Source organism: Megalops cyprinoides, chromosome 2, assembly GCF_013368585.1.
Source record: "Megalops cyprinoides isolate fMegCyp1 chromosome 2, fMegCyp1.pri, whole genome shotgun sequence".
Lineage (NCBI taxonomy): Eukaryota > Metazoa > Chordata > Actinopteri > Elopiformes > Megalopidae > Megalops > Megalops cyprinoides.
Window position 1 is genome coordinate 40,341,220 of NC_050584.1, and position 23,642 is coordinate 40,364,861.

General features: G+C 44.3%; 1 protein-coding gene across 1 annotated transcript; it reads left to right on the forward strand.

Moving 5' to 3' along the window:
• Nucleotides 1-8,443: 8,443 nt before the first annotated feature.
• Nucleotides 8,444-11,105, forward strand: org (oogenesis-related gene). Its single transcript, XM_036519078.1, has 6 exons — nucleotides 8,444-8,497; nucleotides 8,915-8,995; nucleotides 9,532-9,754; nucleotides 9,992-10,158; nucleotides 10,613-10,723; nucleotides 11,085-11,105. Exons 1-6 carry the CDS (start codon nucleotides 8,444-8,446, stop codon nucleotides 11,103-11,105), a joined length of 657 nt encoding a protein of 218 aa, XP_036374971.1.
• The last annotated feature ends 12,537 nt before the right edge of the window (nucleotides 11,106-23,642 follow it).

A 23,642-nucleotide genomic window follows, 5' to 3' on the forward strand; every position in this document is an offset into this window, starting at 1 on the left:
AGAGCACGTGTAAGCTTCTTAGGCACTGGTGGTGGAGTGTTGTCTGAGAAAAATCTCTCCTGATGACAGTAAGAGGACCCTTAGAGACAGGGGGAGACACATAAACATACATAAAGACACATATTCTGGCAGAGACCTTTAGAGAGAAGTGTTGGCATATATATCTGAATATTTATCCGAATATATGCTTGTGGGTGCACATATTCAGAGATTGCAGGGATTATGTTATTCCTTTTATACTACAGCTATATACCACACTACCATGTCACATGCCCAATGCAAGCTATGTCCAGCTGGCATCAATGTCTGCTTTGAAGTTACCATTTGGAGTGAGTGTGAATTTTCAATTCCTCCTGAACAGGTGGTTTGGGTCTGTTGACTTAGTAAACATTGTACATTATATTACCCCTGCTTGTGTAGGTTACTGCTTATATAGATGTTCTATCACACACACATATCTACTCTCTCTCAGTCACACAAATAGATCACAGACAGCCAGACAGACATGCATGAACAGTCAGGAAAAGTTCAGATGTCATAATGTAATTTAGAAGAACTGTAACTATTTAAGATAAGGGTCACACAAGACACAATATGACCATTGTTGACAGGTTCTCTAAAACATGTTATGAATTGGTCAGTTATACTAACACTTACATGGAAATGAACATTCAAGCGTGTGGCACGTATGTTGAGTTTGTGGTTAACTGTCTGTCAGCCTGGGGTTTATGAAAGTAGATTTGGTTTCAGGTGTTACTTCCCCCCATTCACTATACAGGCAAAAAGGGAACTAAAGAGGAGGAGAATGGAAGCCTAAAAGAAATTTACATCTGTCTGACTTTCATAGCAGACTTTTTTTCTGACTTTTCACTGACACCACTTGCTTTTACTCATGTTGAATTTGTTATGCTCAAATGATACAGTGCCCCAATTCCACTTTCTGTTTAAACAACAGAAACGGGCACACACATCACAATGCTCAACACTCACAAACATACATCTGCATATCGGTGCATACGTATGTGACTGGGCATGTGTAATTACCAGCGTCGTGATGTATCGGACACTGTGGTGCTTGGCAATCAGTGGTTGCAGAGAACACTTCAGAGAAGGCAGGAACCTGATTCTGGGGGCCCCTGGGACTGCAGCTGTCCCCCTCTGGCTCCAGATCCATACTCGAGCTAGTACTGGATCCCTGAGAGTAAAGACTCCTAGGTGGAGACACAGTAACTGCAGTCAGCATGGTGGGACTCATCAGCATGCTGGAGTAGCACTGCTGAGAAACATCACGAGAACTAGTTTCTCATCCAGACAGTGGTTGCATCCAGACGTACTTCCAGTTAGTCACTCAAAAATGCATTTACCACAAGAACAGTCTATCCAAAGTTTGTGCCTCATGTGATCTGATTCTCTAGCTATTGTTTTATTTTTTTTCAGAGACACATCTAATGATCAATGCACGCTGACTGGTAACATGGCTGGCCGCCTTTTCGTCTTACCTGCGTTGTTTGGCAGGCAGAGGAGGGGGGTGGCCTTGTTTGCTTGCCCTGATGCATACGTGTTCCATTTTTGCTGCAGGACGGTCCATCTGATTGCTGAAGAATCTTTCCCCAGTCAAGAGGTCTCTCTCTCATCAACTCTGGGATGCTCTCTGAGCCACTCTCAATTTGTATGTATGATTTGATCTCTCTCTCTTGCTCTCCGACTCTCTCTCTCTCTCCGACTCTCTCTCTCTCTCTCTCTCTCTCTCTCTCTCTCTCACTCTCTCTCTCTCTGGCTGTGGGTAAGTGTTGTCAAAGAGACACTATCTGTTTCTGTAATCTCTGAAGTCTGAGGCTGGTACCGGAACAGCTGTGTGTGTTTCTGTACAAACCTCAACCCTGAACGGAAGAGCAAAGAGAAGCTGTTCTCCCTGCCACTCTCATCTCTCTCTCTCACAGTGCCTGACCCTCCTACTAGACCTTTCTCTCCTTGTTTCCTTCTCACACCACTCCTCACCTCCCCTTCTGTTGACATGCACTTCCCTTTTCTGTGAAGCTATGTAACCGAAAAACCACTTGACTCTCCTCTTTCATCACATACAACAGAGCTTATGTTTGAAAACGAGTCTTTAGGCTGAATTTAGTCCTACTGCTTCACAATTTGGCCTTGATTTTGATTTGTAGTTCAATCAAAGAGTTGCATTTTTCTTTTGTCACATAAAACAGTCTTTACATTTCCAGCTGAAATACGTTTCCCACTGCCACACTAGTGAAAAGATGAAGCTCTGTTCTGTGCCCTCTACAAAACTGAAAGCAGGTGGTGCTAATATCTTTCCACTGGTAAAGCTGATATTGAGTAACGGATGTGGACGGAGAGATTTGATCTGGAGAATCAGTCTTGTTATTGATGCTCTGTTTTTACAGAGGTTTTGATATAACAAACAAAGCTAAAGCGGGGAGAGGCTATCAGTGAGTATTGCAAAGTCATATCCCATCAAGAGTGACTGGGCTGAGAGCAAACCACTGTTTCCCAGCAGCAGAGTTTTCTGTGCCAGTCAAAGTAGCCTATACATGTTACAAGCTATTGGGGCCTGTGCCATGTATCTACATACTGTACACTATACCATGCATCAGGACTTTGCACTCTGTGAATTGTTTACTTGTGCATTTATCTTTGACATTTATAAGTTAAATCATGGTATGGTAACTTGTGTAACGCTAAATACCTCCTGCGGAAAAGGATATAAAATGCTACTTTCAGAGAGTGAAATAACAGAAATCAGCCTGGCTGCATTGAGTACATACCACTTGGGAAAGGATGCTTATTTTCTGATGCTCTTTTGCCAAAGTAACACTAGAGGTCAGTGTTGTCTTCTGCTCTGATCTAAGACTAACTTTCTTTTGTATTATTGATGCTATTTTAAGCATTTTTAACACGATATAAAACCAACTATTTCATTATTGTGATTCTCTGTCTCACACCCTGTGCGTTGCCTGTGCTACTCCTATCACATGTGCTCAAGAGAACAACCTGATGTACAATGTAGCCTTTCCATTATATGGACCCACCTTTATTTTAGGAATATCAAAAAACATGAAATAACATAAACATCAACAATGACACAGCATCTTGCAGAAAGGCCAATTGCCAGCTCCGCCCTGGCTGACAATGAGACACTAAATGTCAGCTTCATTGCGTCACACTATACAGCAGTACAGCTGCAATGTATGTAACACTAAATAACTCCTGCAGAAAAGGATATAAAATGCTACTTTCAGAGTGTGAAATGACAGAAATCAGCCTGCCATATTTTGTCATTTGTATTTTCCTCTAAATTAACTGGATAAACACTAATAGTTTTAGCTTATATCACTATTCCAGACTGTGGTGTAATGCCAGTGAACTGATCTGTTTAGCCGTGTAACTTAAATTAGAATTAAAACTACAGTTTACTTTTTCTGAGTAAGTCCAGGAATATTAATAAGCTTGTTTTTCTTTTTAATTGCAATTCTCTTTACTCTAAAACAGCCACAATGATGGAACCATTGCTCCAAAACATACTAAATTTACCCTCAGGTACTTGGCTATGGCGCACCACATATAAAAATTTGCCATGCAGTTCCCTAGTCTGGCCCACATCTAGGGCCAAATTTCAGCCCAAAATACGCTTAATATAACTAATTATTTCCACACTAACCCAATATGTCTTGGGGGGGGGGGGGGGGGGTCCATACAATTCTTAAAGGAGAAAAGTCCTTTGGCTTAGAGTGGGTGGCTATGTATTAATACAGTTGGGTTGGCTGTTTCATTTGAAAAATTCTGGATTTTGGCCACAAGGTGGCCAGGTATATGCCTGGTGTGGTCCTGCCCTCCGTGTTTAACCCTTTTAGCTGCTGTCTTGTTGTTGTTGATGTTGATGAATCACCAGCTTTATTATTGCTGAGATCACTATCGACCACAAATGGATTGTTATTATGATAATGCATTAGGGCCACTGTGTGTGAAGGGCCTGCGTGGGTCACTGGCAGCAGCCCAGCTGTGCGCCAATGAATCCCCATGCATGTAATTAGCTGTGCGGTCGTGCTCCTCAGACCCTGTGCATGTGGCCAAGCATATGGATGTGAAGTGGGCCTCTTAGTCTAAGAGGGAACAGGAGGGAGTGTATGAGTCAGACAGGCCCTTATAACAGGCCTGGTCGTTTCATGTATTTTTCCCAGCACTGCTTTTCAGATGATAGTTACATATGACTAATCCTAATGACAGTATTGAATATAAGATATTTTCAGCTGAGATGTCCCGGCAGAAACATCAATGCAATTACTTCAGGGGGAGGGGAAACACACCCTAGTTTCTTTAAGCTGTTGGGGAGCCTCTGAGCTTTTGCTTGTAACTTTGCATAAAATCTCATGTGTTTACACAATATGCTAAACAACACCCACTCAGCTAAACATGAGAGCATTCTGCATTACTGACAGACTAGACATGAGCGAATCAGGGGGTGTGCTATGTAACTAAATAGTCATGATTAATACCATAATCCAAACATAAAGGTTTAAAACTGATATAATGTCCATCCTTCTCCATTAAAAAGGCCTTCATTTGTGATATATAAAGTGTACTGACAGAACACTATTCAGATACTGGAGCCAGGTACAAAGGTGGCCAGGGGTTTAGTATCAATGCATGACATTAGGGAAAGGAAGGGTTCTCTGTGAAGAATGGCACATGTGAGAACATCATACAACCATACAAGGGATTAGGAGAGGCACTGAGAGGGTCATTATTATTTTCAAGTAGCGAGGGAAGTGCATCTCTGCATACTCAGAGTAGAAGGACGGGTGCAGTCTGTTTTAGGGATCGTGGAGACAGAGGGGCTTTTTGAAAAAGCTTTTTCATCAGCATACATTACGGTATTATCTCGCTTTATGAGGTTTGCTTAAATTTGAGAGGGAGGGAGCACAAAATGTAAAAAGGTTTGAGGAGTGAAGTATTATCAGTTAAGGGCCCTCTTGCAGTTTCTGTAAAAAGCCGCTCCATACACAGTGATCCAGAGAAATGGGGCTCACACACATCTTGTTGTGGTCTGGAGAGATGGATATTGGTGACATCAGCATACACTCAGCATGTAAAGTTGGCCTTTGCACACAAAGACCACTGAGTGCAGGGGAAAACAAGCAAGCAACTCCTTGCAGGGGGCATACAGAAACAGTTCTCTTAAGATGGAGAGGAGTAAAATCTAATGGGAATCCCTCCCATGCAAACCTGCAGCCCTGTACAATATCAATATCCTTGGAGGCACAACCTAGACTTTGTGTTGTCTGTACTGATGTGGTCTAGACACATACAGTTAACAGCAGTGCTATGAATCCATCCCATGGTGTGCTCTAATTCAACATGGTATTGTTTGTTAAATAAACATACATTTTTTCTGTATTGAAAAAAATTCTTAATAGCAGCATAAGCTTCCACAAGAGTGACGATTCCAGGACTAACAGACGCAGTATATGAGGAGACATTTTATTATTGGTCTTAGAAAATATTTTGGTAGTAAGTCCAAGATGCATCAGTAAACTACTTGATTCTGTACTAGAAGCATAACCTACCAACATGTGCACTTGTATACTATTTTCCTGTGCCACAAATTGAGTTTTTGAGAGTACATCCATCGTTTCAAATGTTAGTGCTGCTGTAGAAGGTTTACTCAAACCTGTTGTGACTGAGACACTACTGAGCCACACTTGTCCACAGAACAGGAATCAACATTAATAAAAAGGGTATAGTACAGTATTTTAAGTACAAATGTGATTTTATTATCTTTTTCAGTGAATCACAAATACATCATACACATAACACTCAAAAATAAGATATTTGCAAGGATAAAAATATAAATACATAGTGTAAATGTAGAACAAATGTATGCAAAATGACCTATGTATTTTTGTTTCAGAGGAAACTACACACAAATAAACATACAGCCATTGAAGATATAAAGCTATAAATAAAACTTGGAGACAAAGTCCATAAGTAAACAAATTACAGAAGTATTTACATTTGCTATATGAATGAATACTTCTGCAAAGGTTGCACCTGTAGGCTGTGCTGACATTGGAGTATCTGGTCTATGCAGCAATGGCATCTAATTGACCGCTCCATATATTTGTAGCTGTAGGTGCATCTCCAATCACTTGCATTTTGTCAGACTTAGCTGTAAATGGTCAGTTACTGAGGTTTCCCCGTTTCACCTCCCTCGGGCTAGTGAAGTGCTTCCGCAGAATACCCCAAAATTTGGATTTAGGCTGGCTGCCCGGAACCTGGATTGGGGAGAATGTGGCTGAATCGGTTGCTTGGATTCTCTTCTTTAGGGTTTCAGTCTCTGAAAAGCTGCGGTCTTTAGTGGACAGCCTTCGAAGGAGTGGAGGCTGGCAGGAGACACTGGCAGGCGTGTGCGTTGGGTATGTTTGGGAAGATGGGTTTCTGTTCTGATCCAGGACAGTGTGCCTGAAGGGTGGGCCTTCTTCATCCTTGTTCCAGCGTCTGTGCCCTGCCTGGAAGAACAAGGCCTCCTCACTGGCCATCTGTGGACTCTGGCTCAAGGTGACAAAGCCATACGGAGTGGTGACTTTGGGAAGGTGTGGCAGGGACAGCGCTGCTCTGGTGGCAGGATCAGGGAAGTCCTGTGCATCCAGGAAGGAACAGCTGTGGTAGGAGCTCTCCTGCTGAGGTTGTGCAAGTTTATGGTTGGAGGGATCCGAGATACTCCGACGGGCTCTTCGGCCCATAGGTGGGGACGACCCGAATCCTGAGGATGAGGAGGATGCAGATGAAGAAAGGGAAGTTGACATCAGATGAAGCTGAAGGGATTCCATCTCGTCGTCAACGCTTCCCCAGCCCCCCTCAGCCTCCCCTGCATCCACCTCATCACTCTGTTTCTCTCTGTCCTTTCCAAAGCATCTCAAATTGTCCTGCACTGCTAGGCTGGGAATGGTGAATTGCGGGATACTGTCGGGCGTCACAACGATGCTGAAGAGGTTGTCTTTGCTGGCTCGGTTTTCCGACCCAAACGAGCTTCCAAAGGACCGGGCACTGGCAGTCGCCCACTTAAGTGCTCTTATCCCCGCGCTACTGTGCCTGCGACCAGTTTGGAGTTCCGGAGCTCCCGTTGTGCTGCAAGTTCTGGCGCTGCTGGTGCAGTTTCCAGCGCTGATGGTCCGCGTTACTGTATTATTTCTGTTCATTGTAGTTGCGTTTAATACCGTCGGTGTTTATCTACAATGTTTGCTGAGTTGTATGTGTTTGTAACAGAGATGTCCCTGGTGTTTTATACCCGCTGTTCAGCCCCCTCCTTCCAGACCCTTTATTCATCTCTCCCACTCTCTTTGACGTGAATTGAGCAAATGACGAGCATTTGCCGGCGGAAACACACCAAGTGTGGAAGTCCTTCCCGAGTGTTTATGAACCCTTCAGCACCACAGCACACAATGCTATTACGCCGCTCAACGCGCACTGCTTTCGTAGAATAGCCTATTGACCAATCACATTAAAAGTATTGTACCAATTTTACTTTTGCGTTCCCTGCAACTAAGGCACAAAAACCAGAGTATGTATTTTCATTATACTCTAGTCTAGATTTTACCCAGACACACCGAACTGTAAAATAGCAAATGCCATGTAAAATTGGGATTAATAATTGCATAGCTGGCCTATACGTTCATTCAATTAGTGTTAATATTTTTCATTGTGCGTTAGTTTCAGCATGTACAGTTGTACAGTGTAATGTCTTAGGAAATCTGGAAATGTTGTATTAATTACTGCATCTGTAATGCGCGCGCTTACTGTTCATGACATCAGATCATGTCCATTGCTTCATCTTTACGTTTTGCTGTTTAAGAAAACAGTGCACAGTTTAGCCCCGGAACATACAAATCCTAAAATAGTAGCCTATAAAATATATCATCATATAGTTTTAATCAGAAGTTCAGAAATGCAATGTAGCCTATGTTACTCCTATTGCATTAAAACTGGACTCGTAACTGAAAGGTTGTCGGTTCGATCCCTGCTGGGACACTGCTGCTGTACCCTTGGGCAAGGTACTTAACCCACAATTGCCTCAGTAAATATCCAGCTGTATAAATGGAGAACATTGTAAAGAACTGTAACCTATGTAAGTCGCTTTGGATAAAAGCGTCTGCCAAATGAATAAATGTAAATGTTAAAAGCAGAAGCTCTCACACGAGACAAAGATGGCAACAGCACATACAGTACCGATAGCAGTTAAGGCAGACAGTTAAGCGCCTAGCCTAGCCACTTAATTGACTCACTGGCTGATTTTCAGTTTTCTAATTAGCGGTGATTGCCGAAGGTGCGTCGGAAACGACTGATTGGCCGAGCTGTACCAAAACGAAGATACATTTACACATCCCTCCTGAAACGCTCGTTACGTCTCTTCGCTGCTCGAACAACGATGGCCACTACTTGCAGCTACGACATTGAGCCAGAGAATTTAGGGAATTCTGAGGTAATGCTGAAGTTTATTTGTGCCAACACACAGATTAAAAGACAAATGTACCCCGTTCACTGGGTCATGCATTTATTCCGCCGATGTAATATGTTAAATTGTTGGAATGGTGGCTCCCTTTTGGCGGAATGGTGACTAATAACCTAGCTAACGTTAACGCCAGCTAAAACGAGGTAGCTAATTACTGCTATATTTGACAAATTACAATCTGCTAGAGCCATTTTTATTGTGGAACGTTCATGTTTTGCTGGTCATTGGCTTATTAAAGAAAAGACTTTAGTGATGGATCACGTAGCTAAAGATTGAGTTCACTCAGTCTTGTTTCAGTCTAGCAGGTCTTTGCAGGCACAATGAAGCCTTTTAGGCCGAAAAGTTCACTTTGTGTACAGGTCGTTTAACACTGTTTCCCTTTGTCAGGACAAAGCTGTGGTGAAGAGAGACAGTGTACTTTCCACTGTACTCTGTCGACTTTCACAGTTTTGGCCAGTCAGTTTCGTGGTATGTATCTTGCTAAAACTAATTAGCCAAACTTATTGGCGTTTCTCGTTAATGTACTGTTCATACCCAGCTGGGTACGTAATTCTTTAGTTTTTGCAAGACTAATCCTCAAAAAGCGCGCGTTTCTCGGAGTTAATTGGGTGGCCGGAGGTAATGCCGAATAAATGGATATTGTTACTCGAGTTCTCTGGGATGTGGTTAACTTTAGGTTCTGTCAAGCCAGAACGATGGATTCAAATGACTAAATGCTGTCCTCTGCCTATAACTTTGTTGTTAAACAGCACTGGGCTATATGATTCTCCTACAAACATGTATCCAACACGGTTCATAGAGTAGCTGATTTTAACGTGTTTGGTTCTAAAAGTTTCATTGCAGAGCCTTAGCAACATGAACATGGATGGGATTTGTTATGCTTTTCAGCAAAAAAAAAAAAAAAAAGCAAGCAGAATACTCAGGTTTGATTCAGTGTTTGCATCCGCATCCTTGGAAGCGAACGACTAAGTGTTATATCTGCCTGGAAATGGCGCTCTGTGCAGATGCGCTCTCTGCGTGGCTTGTGGTGGCTGTTGGGGTTCTCTCGTCCTGAGGAGGCCCTCCCTGCCTCTGTGGGGCACGATTCTCCCTCTGCCCGCCAGTGCCGCACAGGCAAGAAGCGGCTGCGTCGGGTCACCCGTTTGGTGCTGGCCTTCCTGCCCTCCCGGCTGCAGAGTGCGCTGGGCTACCCTGTGTGCACCAGCATTGGCTGCGCTGTGTCCCCAGGCAAGCTCTGCACGTCGGTGTGTTCACGCATTTAATGGTGTATGGTGTGGATAATGTCTCCCCTGGGAGCTGAGCCATCTTTTCCAAATGGGTTGACTGTCACAGTGGTGTGAGCATCTTGGTAAGATGTCTAGCAGTGTGTTGACTGAAGTCACGGGATATTTTTCTTTCCTTTGTGCTCTGATAAGGGTGATGTGGCGTAGTGAGTTGTGACTGAGGGGTAATGCATGTTTTCAGACGTGCGGTGCTCTCCCACAAAACCAAGTGGGAAGGGCAGCAAGAGGAAGCAGGCAGATGTGGATGATGACGATGAAGAGGAGGAAGAGGAGTATCAGCAGTCCTGGGTAGAGGCGCTCACTCAAGAGCTGGCAGAGGAGGACAGCCAGGCTGATCCAGATTACGAGGTCAGAAAATTGCTTGAAATGCATTGAAATGACATGGAAATTACAGGGCTTGCATACAGGTGGGAGATGAATAGAAGTGAGTGTGGGTTTGATGTGGAGGTAAAAGCATGAGATTTCTCATTAGTTCTATCTGCTGTGCCATTTGGTCCAGCAGTGTTAACATTTCAGCTGATCAGCAAGTGAATGATCCTAGTCTAAATTTTGATCCAGCGTATGATCAGCATTTGCCTTAATGGAGATGGACAGTAGGTGGGGACTTGAATTTTACAATGGAGCATATAAACCCTTTTGGAAGATGCAGAAGTATCTTTCCGATTTGGCGTTTGAAACGTTGCAGCTCCTGCAAGTGTTACTGCAAAAAGCAGCATTGACGTAATCCTTATAGGGAAGGTGCCATTGTTGGGCGAGGGGCAGATGTGACTGTCTTCACCAATGGCTGTTCCTCCCATTGCAGCCCAGCAGTGTGGGGGAGACGGACAGCGAGGAGTACCGCTCGCACAATGATACAGAGAGTGACATAGAAATACAGGACGGCAAGGATGGCAAGATGATCAAAGATGTTACTGTACGTTATTACTGTGGGGTACTGGTCTGGCAAGTGTCTTTTCACTGGTATAATGGGTATACCTCTGCTAGCCTTTATGTGGCAGCAAGGGGAGATGAGCTTATGTCAAGGCAAAACATAGTGCAAGCCCTGAAGTAGGATGCTGTAGTCTGAACTGCTTGAACACGAGTCCTTTGCATATATAATGCGGTGCTAAGAAACCTTCAGGTACTATAAATTCTCTGGACAACTAGTCCAGTGAGTGTTTTTGGGTGTGCATGCTGACCTCACTATGCTTGTGGAGTTAACTCAATTTGTTCAGCTTTGGCTTTGGCTGAAACTGTCCTGATGTGCCTCCTCATTTCCACTTGCTGTATTGCAGGATGTGCCTGCTGAGGCTTAGCAGTGGATGGCATGGTGATCAGGTAGGCCAAGAAAGTAGTATTTGGCAGCCAATACACCTCAAATATAAAACTGAATGTCTGCTGCACTTGTGGTCTGCGTTTTGTCTGTGAAACTGACTATTGAAATGTACACTGAAGTGGGTGAATTGGGAATTGTGATGAACTGGGATACTGCGGCATTGTGATCAGTCACCTAGGAGTATGACTTACAAGGATACAGTTTCCTGTCTGCATTTACAGGAAAGACTTATTGTGAGTGGTTATTAGTGGTAGTCGGCTTTCAGTAGCCAGTTGATACAGCTGTCTCAAAACAAAAAACATTCAGAATCCTCTTGCTCAGTTTAAATTTCTGACCTGCTGGAGCAGTCACATGGGGGGGTAAAAGTGCTTACTGGAAATTGAGCTGCTGTTACTTCTAGTTTCTCTCTCAGGCTGGTTGAGGTCATGTGATCCCCAAGGTCTGGCCTACAATGTGTGGGAGGAGGCCGATTCATCTTCACATGCATTTTGTTGACCTTCCTGCTTTAGGGGAGGCAATGTTGCAGTTATGTGAAGGGCTTTTTGCAGTGATTTGTGTGTCCATATTGGGTACTGTTAAATTAGGTCCCCCAAAAGAGCAGTATACAATGAACCTTTAAACTTGTCAAGGATTTCACCCTGTCAGTCTGTTTCCCCAAAAGAGCTGCTCCACCTCATTAGAAGTGCGGGCTGTTGGACTAGCTAGAAGTTTTAGCATGTCTTCCCATCTGTTCTGTATACTCATGGTTATTTTCTCTTCCCAGGTGCTCTGTGGGGCTGTTTCCTGAGCCATCTATATGCCAGAGATGTGATTTGTTTGTGTATTTGTACAGCAATTATAATATTGTAAAAATAAAGTTTTTTTCATATTTGAACTTTACTTGCTTGTCAGCTGTGTTCACTTACACTACCCTTCCAGAGGGATTTTTAAGAGCTGTAACCTTCCACTAGAGGGCATTGTATTACCATGGCATTTGTGGTTATTGCTGGTAAAAATGGGGAAGATGGGTTTGTGTGGATGAAGTAAATTTAGCTCAGATTTAAGTCCTTATTTGTAGCTTAGATGTGTGGCTGTTGTGTATTCAACTGGTATTGCAGTTTTCCAGATGAGGAATGGAAGTGGCATACCATCTGCACATGGTTTATCTGTAATTCTCTGCTTTGGCTGAGGAATATGCCTCAGAGCATGTCCTCAACCATCCTCAACTTGAGCAAAAACTGCTAGATCCCATTGATTAGTGGTTGTTTAGCCTAATGTAATCTGGAAATGCTCAGTGGTACCCTGCCTAGTCTCAGTGTTAATGGACAAGAAGTTTGTCCTGCAGACAAAAGTAATCTTGTTCTTAGTCCTACATTCAACAAGTAGGCCTTGGTGGAACCAGGCCATGTAATGTTATGTAAAATAAGTGTTTTATGCAGTATGTGCAGTGCTTGGCAACAACATCTTGTTTCACATTTTAAACTGACTCTTCCCAGCTTAACTTAATAGCACTTATCTAGCAGATTTTAACCAAACCTGTTTTCCAGAGAATGAGAATTTAAGTGCAATTAAAAACCAATTTAGTGAACAGGCAAGTTGTGGTGTGGGGAGGAATGGGAAAAGGGGCCCTACAATATATTTTCATTAACATCAGCTTGTTGCTTATATTAAAAATAAGACTCAAGCTGGTCTAAGATATTTCTAAAATTTCTTAAACTGTGGTTTATAGGTAACATGTCTTGTGGGACTTAATTTGAGTCCAGGGCCAGAAAATCTAGGCAGCTTCCCCACTTTTAAAATTCTATTTTCAGATTTGGAGCAGGCAAGCCTCCAAGGTTCTGAGGGATTGTCTCTACTTATTTTGATAGCCAGTTTTAACCTTTTTCCCCATCCCCTTAGTACAACTGCCCATGACCATTTGCTGTCCTCTCAAATGTAATCATATTCTACAACAGTCTCAAAGGTTGCGCTGTGTACTCCATAGACTCCTCTCTGCCTCCACAGGCAGGCTGATTACCTGTTCATGCCCTGTTAACTAATTACCCACCTCCCCTCTCCTTGTGTAAATGAACATGACACCTTGGAGGGTCCCAGTGAAAGGAATTTTTGCATCTGTTTCATGAGGTGAGAGAATAGGAGTGTTAAAAAAAGGCCTGGACTTAGAGCAAAGTCTAGGCAGAAGGAAAAAGTAACTGAGTTAAACCTGTTTCTGTCATTAAACGAATATGCACTTGACTCATATTATCAGGTCCTGGTTTTGTCTGGTATTGTGCGTTAGTTTATGAACTCCACTCCAATTTCCAGATGTGTCTGTGCTCAACACGGGTCCAGGGTGAAGTCTAGTGAATCCCTGAGGAGAAAAACATTTTTATTGTACTTATAAATAATTGTGTTTATAACTTAAAAAGGAGCTGCCGTTTTAAAAGAATGCCATTTAGTGTTACATAAATGTTGTATACAAAGCCAATAGGTCCAAAATGGAGTTGCATGACTTAGGGGAGCTTAGGTTGATGTAGACCAAGTGACTGCAGAGTTGTAAATCTGACCATCAGCTAACCACTGACAGGGAGAAGCAGCTTGGGATTTCAAAGAGCAGGACCAGGCTTTATATGGAAAATGCTTGAACCTTTTTAAAAATGGGGGTGGGGGGGGGAAGAAAACTTATTGCATATGGCATTTTACTTTCTGGTGACAAAACTAGTTTTGCAGTACATTGCACAAAAATTCTCAATGACTGACTCCTTGAACTTGACTCATATAAAAAAAAAATTGGCAAAAGATACCTTTGGCAAATTGGCAAAAAATACCTTTCTTATCTGAAATGTGAATTTTAAAAAAATTATAGATTTCCATGCATTTCCATGCAACTTTCTGACTTCTGACAGTATGAATGCCAGGGCACACCTAAAAGTAATTTAACAGTATAGCCAAAGGCTAGGGTGACTGACACCCCAGGCTTATGAGGAAGTTATTAGACTTGGGTGTAAAAATGGGTGAAATGTATATTCTATGTACAGATGCATGCATAATGCATTAATATTTGATCACTGAGTCTTACCATAAATAGGACCTATTCTCCAAATGTCTATCTAGATGTTTTGTTCAGGCCATGTGTAACCAAGGCTAATCCAGGTACAGTTGCCTGGCTTTGCTCTTTTAACTGTTACAAGATTCACCCTTAGTGAATAGAAATACCATCTTCAAATGCACCTAAATTTCTTTAAAACATTGATGAAGCATATGATCTTTGCAGCCATACAAGAAAGGTAGAACATTCATGTTGTGATCTGTGTGGATAAGCTATGTGGTGGACAACAGTTCTCAGATCTCAGACATTTTCAAAGTACCCTTTAGGCCCTTGTGGATGGTGTCCGTTAAATTGGGTTAATGTCACTGCAGGCTTCTGTCCTACATATGAAGGACAATGCTTACACTGGGCACAGAGGAATGCCTCTCTGCATTCATTGCGTAATGTATGTTTACATGGTCCTTTGTATAGGACATGGTGCTTGTTGTGACCTAGCTAAACATGCAGATTTCATCCTCTGCACTGTGGCCATGGTGACTAGGCTTTGGGCGTGGTATGTACTTGGCGTGCATTGCCATGAGTGCTGCAACATAACATGATGTCATTTCACCTTCTCTCTCTCTAAAGCCATTCTGTGGGACACAAGTTTAAACAGGAAACTTGAGGGTAGAACTTGCTATTTGGATTAAGTCATTTTGTGCAAGGGAGCAAGCTAATTATATCCCTTTCCCAGAGGGAAGTGTGTGCCATTTTCCATTAATGAACCATAAATGGGGCTTTTGGGATCAGGAGGTAGAGGAAAGGGGGTACAATGGGCACAAGAACCAATCAGGCACATCCAGGGACACAGGTGAGTTTGCAGCTGAAGGATCATAAGGTAGCCATTTTTACTGATGCTTGGGCCTGACCTCAGGGAACTTGACTGTCATCTGTTATATTGTCTTGCGTGTCTCATTCCATTAAAGTGCTTTTGAAAGTAGATGAAGAATGATCACATCAGAGATGCCGTATTTGCCAGTGTCAATGGACACCTCATCCTTACGTCACGGCACACAGTATGTTCACCTTGCCACAGGACTTGGATCATGTTCTCCTGCCGTATAGCACAGTCCAGTATCAGGAGTTGTCAAGGTCGGGGTTGGAATTACGTGCTCTGATGTGTCATGGGCTGGCACCAATAGCTTTTTAAAGTCAGATTTAGATGTATATATGTATATATATATTCAAAATTTTGTTTCATATTACAATTTCCTCTGGATGCAAGAATCTGAGTCTATTCTGGTAGCTCACTTAGAACTCCAGCATAGCTCTGTGTTTCATTTTGAATGTATATTGATCCTCTGTAAGCGGTGACTCATCGAAATTCCTGGGGCAAAAATCTTAGGACCAAAGTGAGTTAGACAGGCTGAACTATAAGGCTTGAGAACTGTCTCCATTGTGTTGTTATCCACGCAGTGATGTGCCTCTCTAGCTCTGTTTCCGCTCCTGCTCCGTGGGCACTGAGCCTTGTAAGGGCGGGCCTTACAGCCCCTGCACACAGCCTCAGAACCTAATAAAGCCCATGGAAGCGCTTGCATACTTGCTGTCCTTGTTTCTCTGTCACGCTGCTTTCTGGAAGGGTAAGGCTTGCGCTGGTCCGTTATGAGCAGAAAATTCCATTTACTGCCCTCATGAAGTTAAGTGCCGTGAAAGCCTGCACCCCATCTGCTGGCGAGCTTTTTATTGTGGAGCCCTTGCGCGCATGAGAGTCCAGGTGCGAGTCAGACACGCAGCCCAAGAGCAGGCTGTTTTTCCAGCTCCTCTTAATGACCGCCCACACGCCATTAATCACAATACACCAATGCTAAATAGATCACCCCGGACCTTTTCACAAATTGCATGTCTACTGACCCTCAACATTAATTTTCACCCTTTTTAATGCTGATCTGCTTATGAATATGTGTCTGTTAGGCTGTTTGGGTAGCTATCAAAACATTGTTTTTTTACCCCTTCCCCTGCAAAAACAACTTGCTGGTGATTTTCATGATTGGACACATCCCACAGGGCCCCTGTGTTTGAGATGAAAGCGGGAAAGAGTTCGCCACTTGTGCAGCAGACAGGATGCAGGCTGAGACGGCTGTGGGCAGTTGCACACTCCCACGGCAGGCTTCAGCTCACTGGCTGTGGAGGATGTGGAGAGACTGTCCTCTGCCGGAGAGGGGAAGGTGGGTGGGCGTACAGAACCCTTGATACAAGCACTTGGGTACCTGTCAGCACAGCAAACACAGTGGCTTATTTTCATACATAACATTTCATACACAACAAATGTTTACAAACATTTTCAAGTCGTGGCAAAAGAGAACTGCTTGTTCTTTTTACCTCATCTGTTTTTTTGTTTGTGAATGTGAGAAAATCTTCAATACACAAAACATGAATGATTGGATAGACAGATGCAAGTTTGCAAGCATGGGTTGTTTTTAGGAGGGCACACATTGTACAAAGTGGTATACACTTGATATAGCCAGAGTGTTTTAAGAACTTTATCTGCTATATTTTACAAGCCAGCACCAGACTGTCAGCTGGAAGCTGGCTAACAAAATCTTAGCCTTTGCGAAATGCATTTCCTGAAGACATTTACTTCTGTCTCCAAATAGATGTTCCTGCTGGATTCAGAATAGAACACAGTGTGACCTTGCGAGGAACCTGAGAGGCGAGAGAATGGATGAATCAAAAGGATGTTGTTTTGTGGAGGCCGGGAGAGAAGCGGAGGTGATGCGGGGAGATGCAAAGACTCAAAGACAGTCGGGGGGATAACCAGTGAGAACAGAACAAAGTGGGAATAAACCATCTCCCAGGATCTCTGGAGTCCCAGGGGGATGCCTTCTAAATATTCCCCTTGTAGACTGGGCTGGGCTTTTTGGCTTTGAGCAGAAAGTGTGAAATGGCTCTTTCTGCACACAGACAGACTAGTGGGACAAGGAGTAGATTTGAAAGCGTGTGCCTCTGGTTTTCAGAAAGGCGTGACAGTTTTAAAAATGGTTGTGTAACAGTCTTGTTAGTGGTAGTTATGTGAATAATACAACGCTGTCAACTGCGCAGTTCATGTTTATGCAGAGAACTCTGCTGATGGGACTCACGTCTGTCCAGGATGATTACTTTTTTAAGGAGTTGATTCTTAAAAGCAGTATAATGCATGATTGAATAAAATTCAAGATTAGATATTAAATAGAATTTTTTTTGTCTCATTTAAATTCTTGTTTAAATGTCCTTAGTTACATTCTTCAAACATGTTTGTAAAAGCTTGAGCGTACTTTTTTACTCTGTGCTTTATTAAATAGAATTAAAGTAATAATATGACACATTGCTGGCACCGCCTCAGAAATGGTCTCCTTTCCTCCTCATGATGTTCTCCATGTCTTTTAAACTCATGGACAGTGCAGACTTTGCCTAATTTCTCGGCTACATCTCTGTGGTTGGTCTTAGAGACTATTGCAAATAAAGGAATGCAGTGTTGTCATCACCAGAAAGTGTGTTTTCCTTTTCTTTTCTGTCATATCACCCGTCATTTTGGCACTTGGTGTAACTGCACAAATTATTTTCTAGAGTATTTAGCTTGCTTGGTCCAAGTAAAGTAAAGCAAGACACAAGTTTCGCTGCTGACCTTGACTGAGTGTTGTATTACAACACTCAGAATGATTAAGTGTATTATTCATTGTTCATATAGGACAGATTGTCTGTCAGTGTTTCTGATCTTTTGTACATGGGTGAATATTATCAGTGACTTTGTTAAATGAGGTGCAGTCTAATAGGCTGCGCTCAGTAGCTTGGTGTCCATTATGGGTTGTGTTGTGCTCTGTGCTATTCTGGACTGCAGTCTGTTGCTTAGATGAGCAAAGCAACGCTGGCTTTGTCCAGTGCTGTTAACATCCCTGACGTGACCTCCAGATAGGAGCCTGGAGGTTTGAGTGGCCATGTCCTCTGATGTCCCACAGCCCTCCCCGTGGCTTGGAGTAGCGCTCTGCATTGATCAGCACATCTCGACCGGCCCGTGCGAGTTGTCACCTTGAGAGCATGGAGGGAGGTCTGAACCGCTGCCAGCGCCACCCCCCCCCCCCTCCCCTGTCTGACCTGCAGGCAATTAACTGCTGCTTTACATTGCTCTCTGTTAGCACTGACTCCTCCCGGCATCCCTGTGCGTGCCAGCCCGCACCCAGACCGCCAGCGCTCTCACGGCCGGGCGCCGTTGGGTTTCCCCGAGCGGGTATGCTGCCGCCTGCCTCCGGCAGCTTAATGCACAGGAGTCCTCCCGTGTGTGAGGAGCCATCCATCACCATCGCCTGGACGCTCCGCTGGAGACCTGGGGCTGAGTGAAGGACAGGGTGCAGCAGGGAGCCTCACGGCGAGAGAGAGGCAGAGAGTGGCAGATGGGTAATAAAGGTGGTGGGGAGAGCAATATTTAGTTATTTCCATTAAGGTCGTTTCCAGTTTTAATGAAGCAAACGGGTAGCAGAATAATTGCACCCTGGCGTCTTAATTCCAGCTGTCCTACAGTGTGTGTGATGGCAGACCCAGGGCACTTCTCCCTCAGCGTGTCACATTTAATTAAGATTAAAAATGTTGTGGACGCCAGTGGGGCAGACTGTCAATGTGTGCGGCAGACAGCGGATTAGGTCTGGCCATGAAAATGGTGAATTATATATTTTTAAATGTGTTTAATATACTTTTGCTGTTATTCGAGGGTGTTTGGGTTTGGGGCTATAAGGTTAATTTTCTTGAAGAGACAGAGGGAGGGGAGTTCAATGCGGAGCACTCTGGAGACAACCTGCACGAGGATCTGCCTCCAGAGCATAAATCTCTCTCAGAATACACAGTTTCCCAGAGAATGTCAGTCCAAGAACAGTTTGCTGACCACATAGGGCATGATAAACCAGGCAAAACAACACACTGACCTTAAAGAAACCTTGGAAAACCTTGCACACTATATAGAGTTATCAAACTCCAGAGGTAATGGATTAAACTTGAAACATGGTTAAATCCTGGCCAATGAAAGCATTTCTGCAATGGCACTAAAGGCCTGTGCCACTAGCCTCTGCCTTTGATACAATATGAGGGATGGGACAGTGAGAGGCAGAGCTATAGATCCGTGTGATTACATGCCCATGTGAGTCATCCCGGTGCCTCTCGGACCTCCCAAGAGTGTCGCTCTGACAGATTTTTGACTCGCAGAGCTGCCACAGCACGGTGTGTCTGTCTCCGGCCTCTCCGGGAACAAGTGGCAGACTGTCAGAGCGAAACTTCAGCAGGGTAATCGGAGTGATCACAGACACTGGAGGACAGGTGTCTTTGTGAGAGAGGTTGGGCCGTGCCAGCCTGGAGGGGAGTGATCACTTCATCATAGGCCCTGACAAAACGCCTGCCCGCGCTCTCCTCAGGGCCACTGCTGAAGAGGCTTTGGAGGTGATTCTCTCCTTAAACAAATACTTACGATTTAAGATGGTGTGCATATGGTCTGGGGTAACTGCAGATGTGTCAGCAGGAAGGTGCTTTTTTTCATTGACATGACCCCTGTGAGTGTGTTTGTGCTGTAAGCCCTGCACTGAAAGGAAAGCACAGGCAGCTCAGATGCTGAACTGATTGTAGACGAGAAGGAGCACAGTCGGGGCCCTGCAAGGCAAGCGATGACAACCCTGATCTGAATGTGAGATAATGTACGCACGAGCAGTAAAAAAGCAGTGGGCAATTCATTTCACTCAGTTGGCACGCAGCAGGCGTATCTCATTACATAAGGGCCAAGTGGTTAACAAGCAACGCTCCTTCATGCAGAAATAGGTACGTGCAGATCACCCGTCTCAGTTAAGGGTGCGGTTATCGCTTCACATATGAAGAGCTGGCTAAGCATGGGAGGCCTGACACACGGCCAGAAAGTTTGCAGGGGGTGGGGGGAAGCGGGGGTGTGTTGCTGGTGCTGTGTCCTCATGTGCTCAGTAACAAAGAGTTTAAAGGCAGGGCCCATGGTGACACAGCACCGAGCTTTTGAACTGCAGCCTCTGAAGATGCGTGTTGTCACTGCTGAGCTGGATTGCAGATTGCAGCTTTTTTTCTGCAATGCACTGCACAGTGCTTGAGAAATAGGAGTCAGCTTTGATTGGAAAGGATGCCCATACCAGCTCAGTTCTGGGCAGCAAATGTTACAGACAACTGTGTGGTAATTACAAGAGCCTGGCTGGTAGCAGCTAAAATGAGAATTTACCAGAACAATGGTTACCTGCAGTCATGTTGTCGAGGGTCTCTAGTGTGGAAGATGATGCGTTTGAAATGTGCAAGTGCATAATGAAGATAGAAGCTTTGCTGCTTGTTGCAAAATGCAGTGCTTACGTGCATATGCTTATGCATGGGTTTTTTTTTATAGGGTAATGTGGTGTGTGCATACGTTTCACAGAGGTGTTGGTGTAGGCGTTTGTGGCCCCACTGATACAGGGCGGTAAGTGAACCCTTTAGGGCCGGTGGGCGTCTTATATAAGTTCATCATCCCAGCATGATGGCTTTTGTCTGCTGGAATTTAACACAATAACGCACCTCTTTCATCTGAAGAGCAATTACGGGTGGTAGCATCACGGCTCGGGTATGGGCTGACTTGCGTTTTGATACGCTGATGGCAATTAATACGTACAGCACCGTGGAGATGAGCACAGTCCCACAGGAGAGCTCTGAATGGATGCTCCAGCTTTCAGCTCCCAGCTCCCTTGCCACAGGGATCTCTATTTGGAGTGGCTGGACTGAGATTCCACAGCGTGAGGTAGCGAGAGACAGTGGGCGGGCTGGAGTGGAGAGGAGCCCAGCAATACAGCCAAGTAGTAACATGTGTGAAAAACACAAGCGGAAGACAATATGGCTCCAGAATTGACACACTGTGAATGAGCAGCAATTAACCAGATTCTGCTATAGACAGCAGATTGCAAAAGAAGGGTGCAGGAAAAGTGTGCCCGTGCACTAACATTCATTCATGCTGACACAGGCCACAACATGAGAATCTTCCATGTATTCTTTTCAGTCTGGGTCAAGCTCAGCATCCTGCAGCTTGTGAGACTTGTGTGACTGTGTGTGCCTGTGTATGTGTGATTGGGAGCATTGGGAGTCGCAGACCCTGTGATCAATAGCTAATTTCTCTGTCAGTCGAACTCCTGGGGTATTGATCAAGTCACCTGAGCAATCCATCAGCTGAGGATGCTGCCACTCACGTCTCCTCCTGTCCTCCCTGCATCGGCACGTCACAAAGGGAGGGATGGGACAGGGTGGTGCTTCTCCATCAGGGGACCTCATAGCGCCCCCTGCTGGTTCATGCTGGTAGGAGCGTCACATGGCTGACCAAACCGTTATTTTTGTCCCCCAGTGTCCTGGGTAACATTCAGTTTTGTCAGCCATGTGATGTCATTGTCATTGCATTTGGGCCTCTGAACATGGACACATGGCTCTGCTGTACATAGAAGCGAGTAACTTACGTTATACACATACCTATAGATTTCACTACTCCATGTGAGTCACCACTGATCATTTTTCTGCATTGCACTGATATGAGCTGGGACTGTGCGTGCCTATTGCACTGTTTAATTCGCTTGCCATGGAAGAAAGAGTGAAACATTTAGGGTTTGATTTTGACACTACAGTTCTTTAATATGATTGTTTTTTTTTGGGGGGGAGGGAGGGGAGCGCTTTGATGCATGACTATGTGAGCTTCCTCCTGGAGGGAGCACAGGAAGCAGTCTTCGGGGGGGAGAGGATGACAGGTGGAGAGAGGGTCCACTGGGCTTTGCCTATCAGGAGCTCGGTTGGGCCGTTTGATGTGTGGCGCTGATAGAAATGAGATTTGCTGTCTCCTCCACCACGTCTCGGCTCACTGTCTGTCTGGGAGAGACGCCACGGGTTATTTCCGCACCTCCTTTACAGCTCAGAAACAGGAGTAAATAATTCAGCTGATTACCAGCCTGTCATCATCTGCTGTGACAGCACACAAAAGCACAGAGAGGCAAATCTTACCATTGCTGACCGTGTGTCAACTTGGCACTCACTGTATTCTCTCATACAGTATGCTGTCAGGTTTTGGGAAAAATGAAATTTTAGCAGGCTGTAAATGGACCCAAGAACATTCTCATCAGCAAAATCTGATAGTTTGTACGCAGGTGAAGCCAATGACTTCAAGAGGGATGATTGCTTGATGTTGAGACCATGATTATAGGAATTAGTTGTACCGGAAAATCTTGTATTGCTCTTAAATAATGGGAGTGGGAGTGCTTACACGCCTTGCCATGATGGTTGAGATGAATTACCCTCCCCCCTTATTCTAAGATTACACTTTTTCCCTCACTCTGTCACCCTTTTAAGGTGCTATGTGAGGTTTTCTGATTATAATAGTTACAAAGTAACTGAACTCACATTTAGAAGTAGGTAGGAAACTAATTGAACCTTTTTTGTGTTCTGATGGAGACGTTTGACATAAAACATTCATTCAAGCCTGCTTTACACATGCAATTGGTACTTGCAGATACAGTCTCACTTATTTATTGCTCGGTAGTTTATGCCTTATATAAGATGTTCTAATCATCTATTTTTGGAATTCAGTCCATCAATAGTTCTGGTATTTTCCATCTTTTTCTTCCTCCTCCTCTGTGTCAACTTTTCTTCCTGCCTGTTGAGGAACTCTATTTGGGAGTGGTGAGTCGCCTTTTAGCTGGCCTTTGGCTGACTGGTGATTGCACATAATTACAGATTGTGCAGCTTTCACAAAGGAACCTTCAGCTGCTGGAACATTTTAAGTGTGTGAGTGCGTGAGTGAGTCCTTCTGAAAGGGTCTGCGGCAATATAGCACTTTGGGATAACACAGCAGCCTTTTTTTTTGGACTTGCACGCCCCTCTGTTCTGAACAGTGACATCATTCATCCTTCATCCTGAACCATTTCATCCTGTCATGTTTCGTCTGCCAATGATTCAAATCTTGTTGCACAAAAGAAGGCATCCACCGGACACTGGTGTCCAATATCTGTTTTACTGACATCTGATTGGCACATTCATTAATTCCTCACTTCCTGGTGAATGTTTCTGAATCTGCAGGACACAGGCTGCAGATCGTTCTAAACCGTGCAGCGGTGTTTCTGTGGCAGTGATGACGTGGCCGGGGCTGGAAGTAGCTGGAAGTATTTTTATTAGCTGCAGGCTTCTGATCCCCCCCGTATGGATGCAACAGAGGCGTAGGAAGAACCCCAGTGGTCCCGCCTCGCTTTCTCATGTCCAAAGTTACACAACGCAGGAGCCTCACTGGTGCGTCTTACATAAGCGCCGCCTGGCCGGAAGACTGGAACAGGACTCAGGCAATCTTCAGCTGGAGCCAGAGCTGTTTCAGCTTCTGCGGTGACTTCTTGACAGCTGCGCTGATAACCTTTAGGCAAAAGAAGGATAAGAAATGGATAATTAAATGAATGTGAGAAGCATATGTAGTCGTGTTTTTATTTTACTCTTTTCCCCCCAAGCCCTGTCTCT

What these genes read in the sequence shown, in the direction of transcription:
- org (XM_036519078.1), top strand. Translation starts at nt 8,444, where the DNA reads ATGGCCACTACTTGCAGCTACGACATTGAGCCAGAGAATTTAGGGAAT. An exon ending in TTTGGCCAGTCAGTTTCGTG is followed by an intron (nt 8,996 to 9,531) that starts GTATGTATCTTG and finishes CGCTCTGTGCAG; the next exon opens with ATGCGCTCTCTGCGTGGCTT. An exon ending in AGGCTGATCCAGATTACGAG is followed by an intron (nt 10,159 to 10,612) that starts GTCAGAAAATTG and finishes CTCCCATTGCAG; the next exon opens with CCCAGCAGTGTGGGGGAGAC.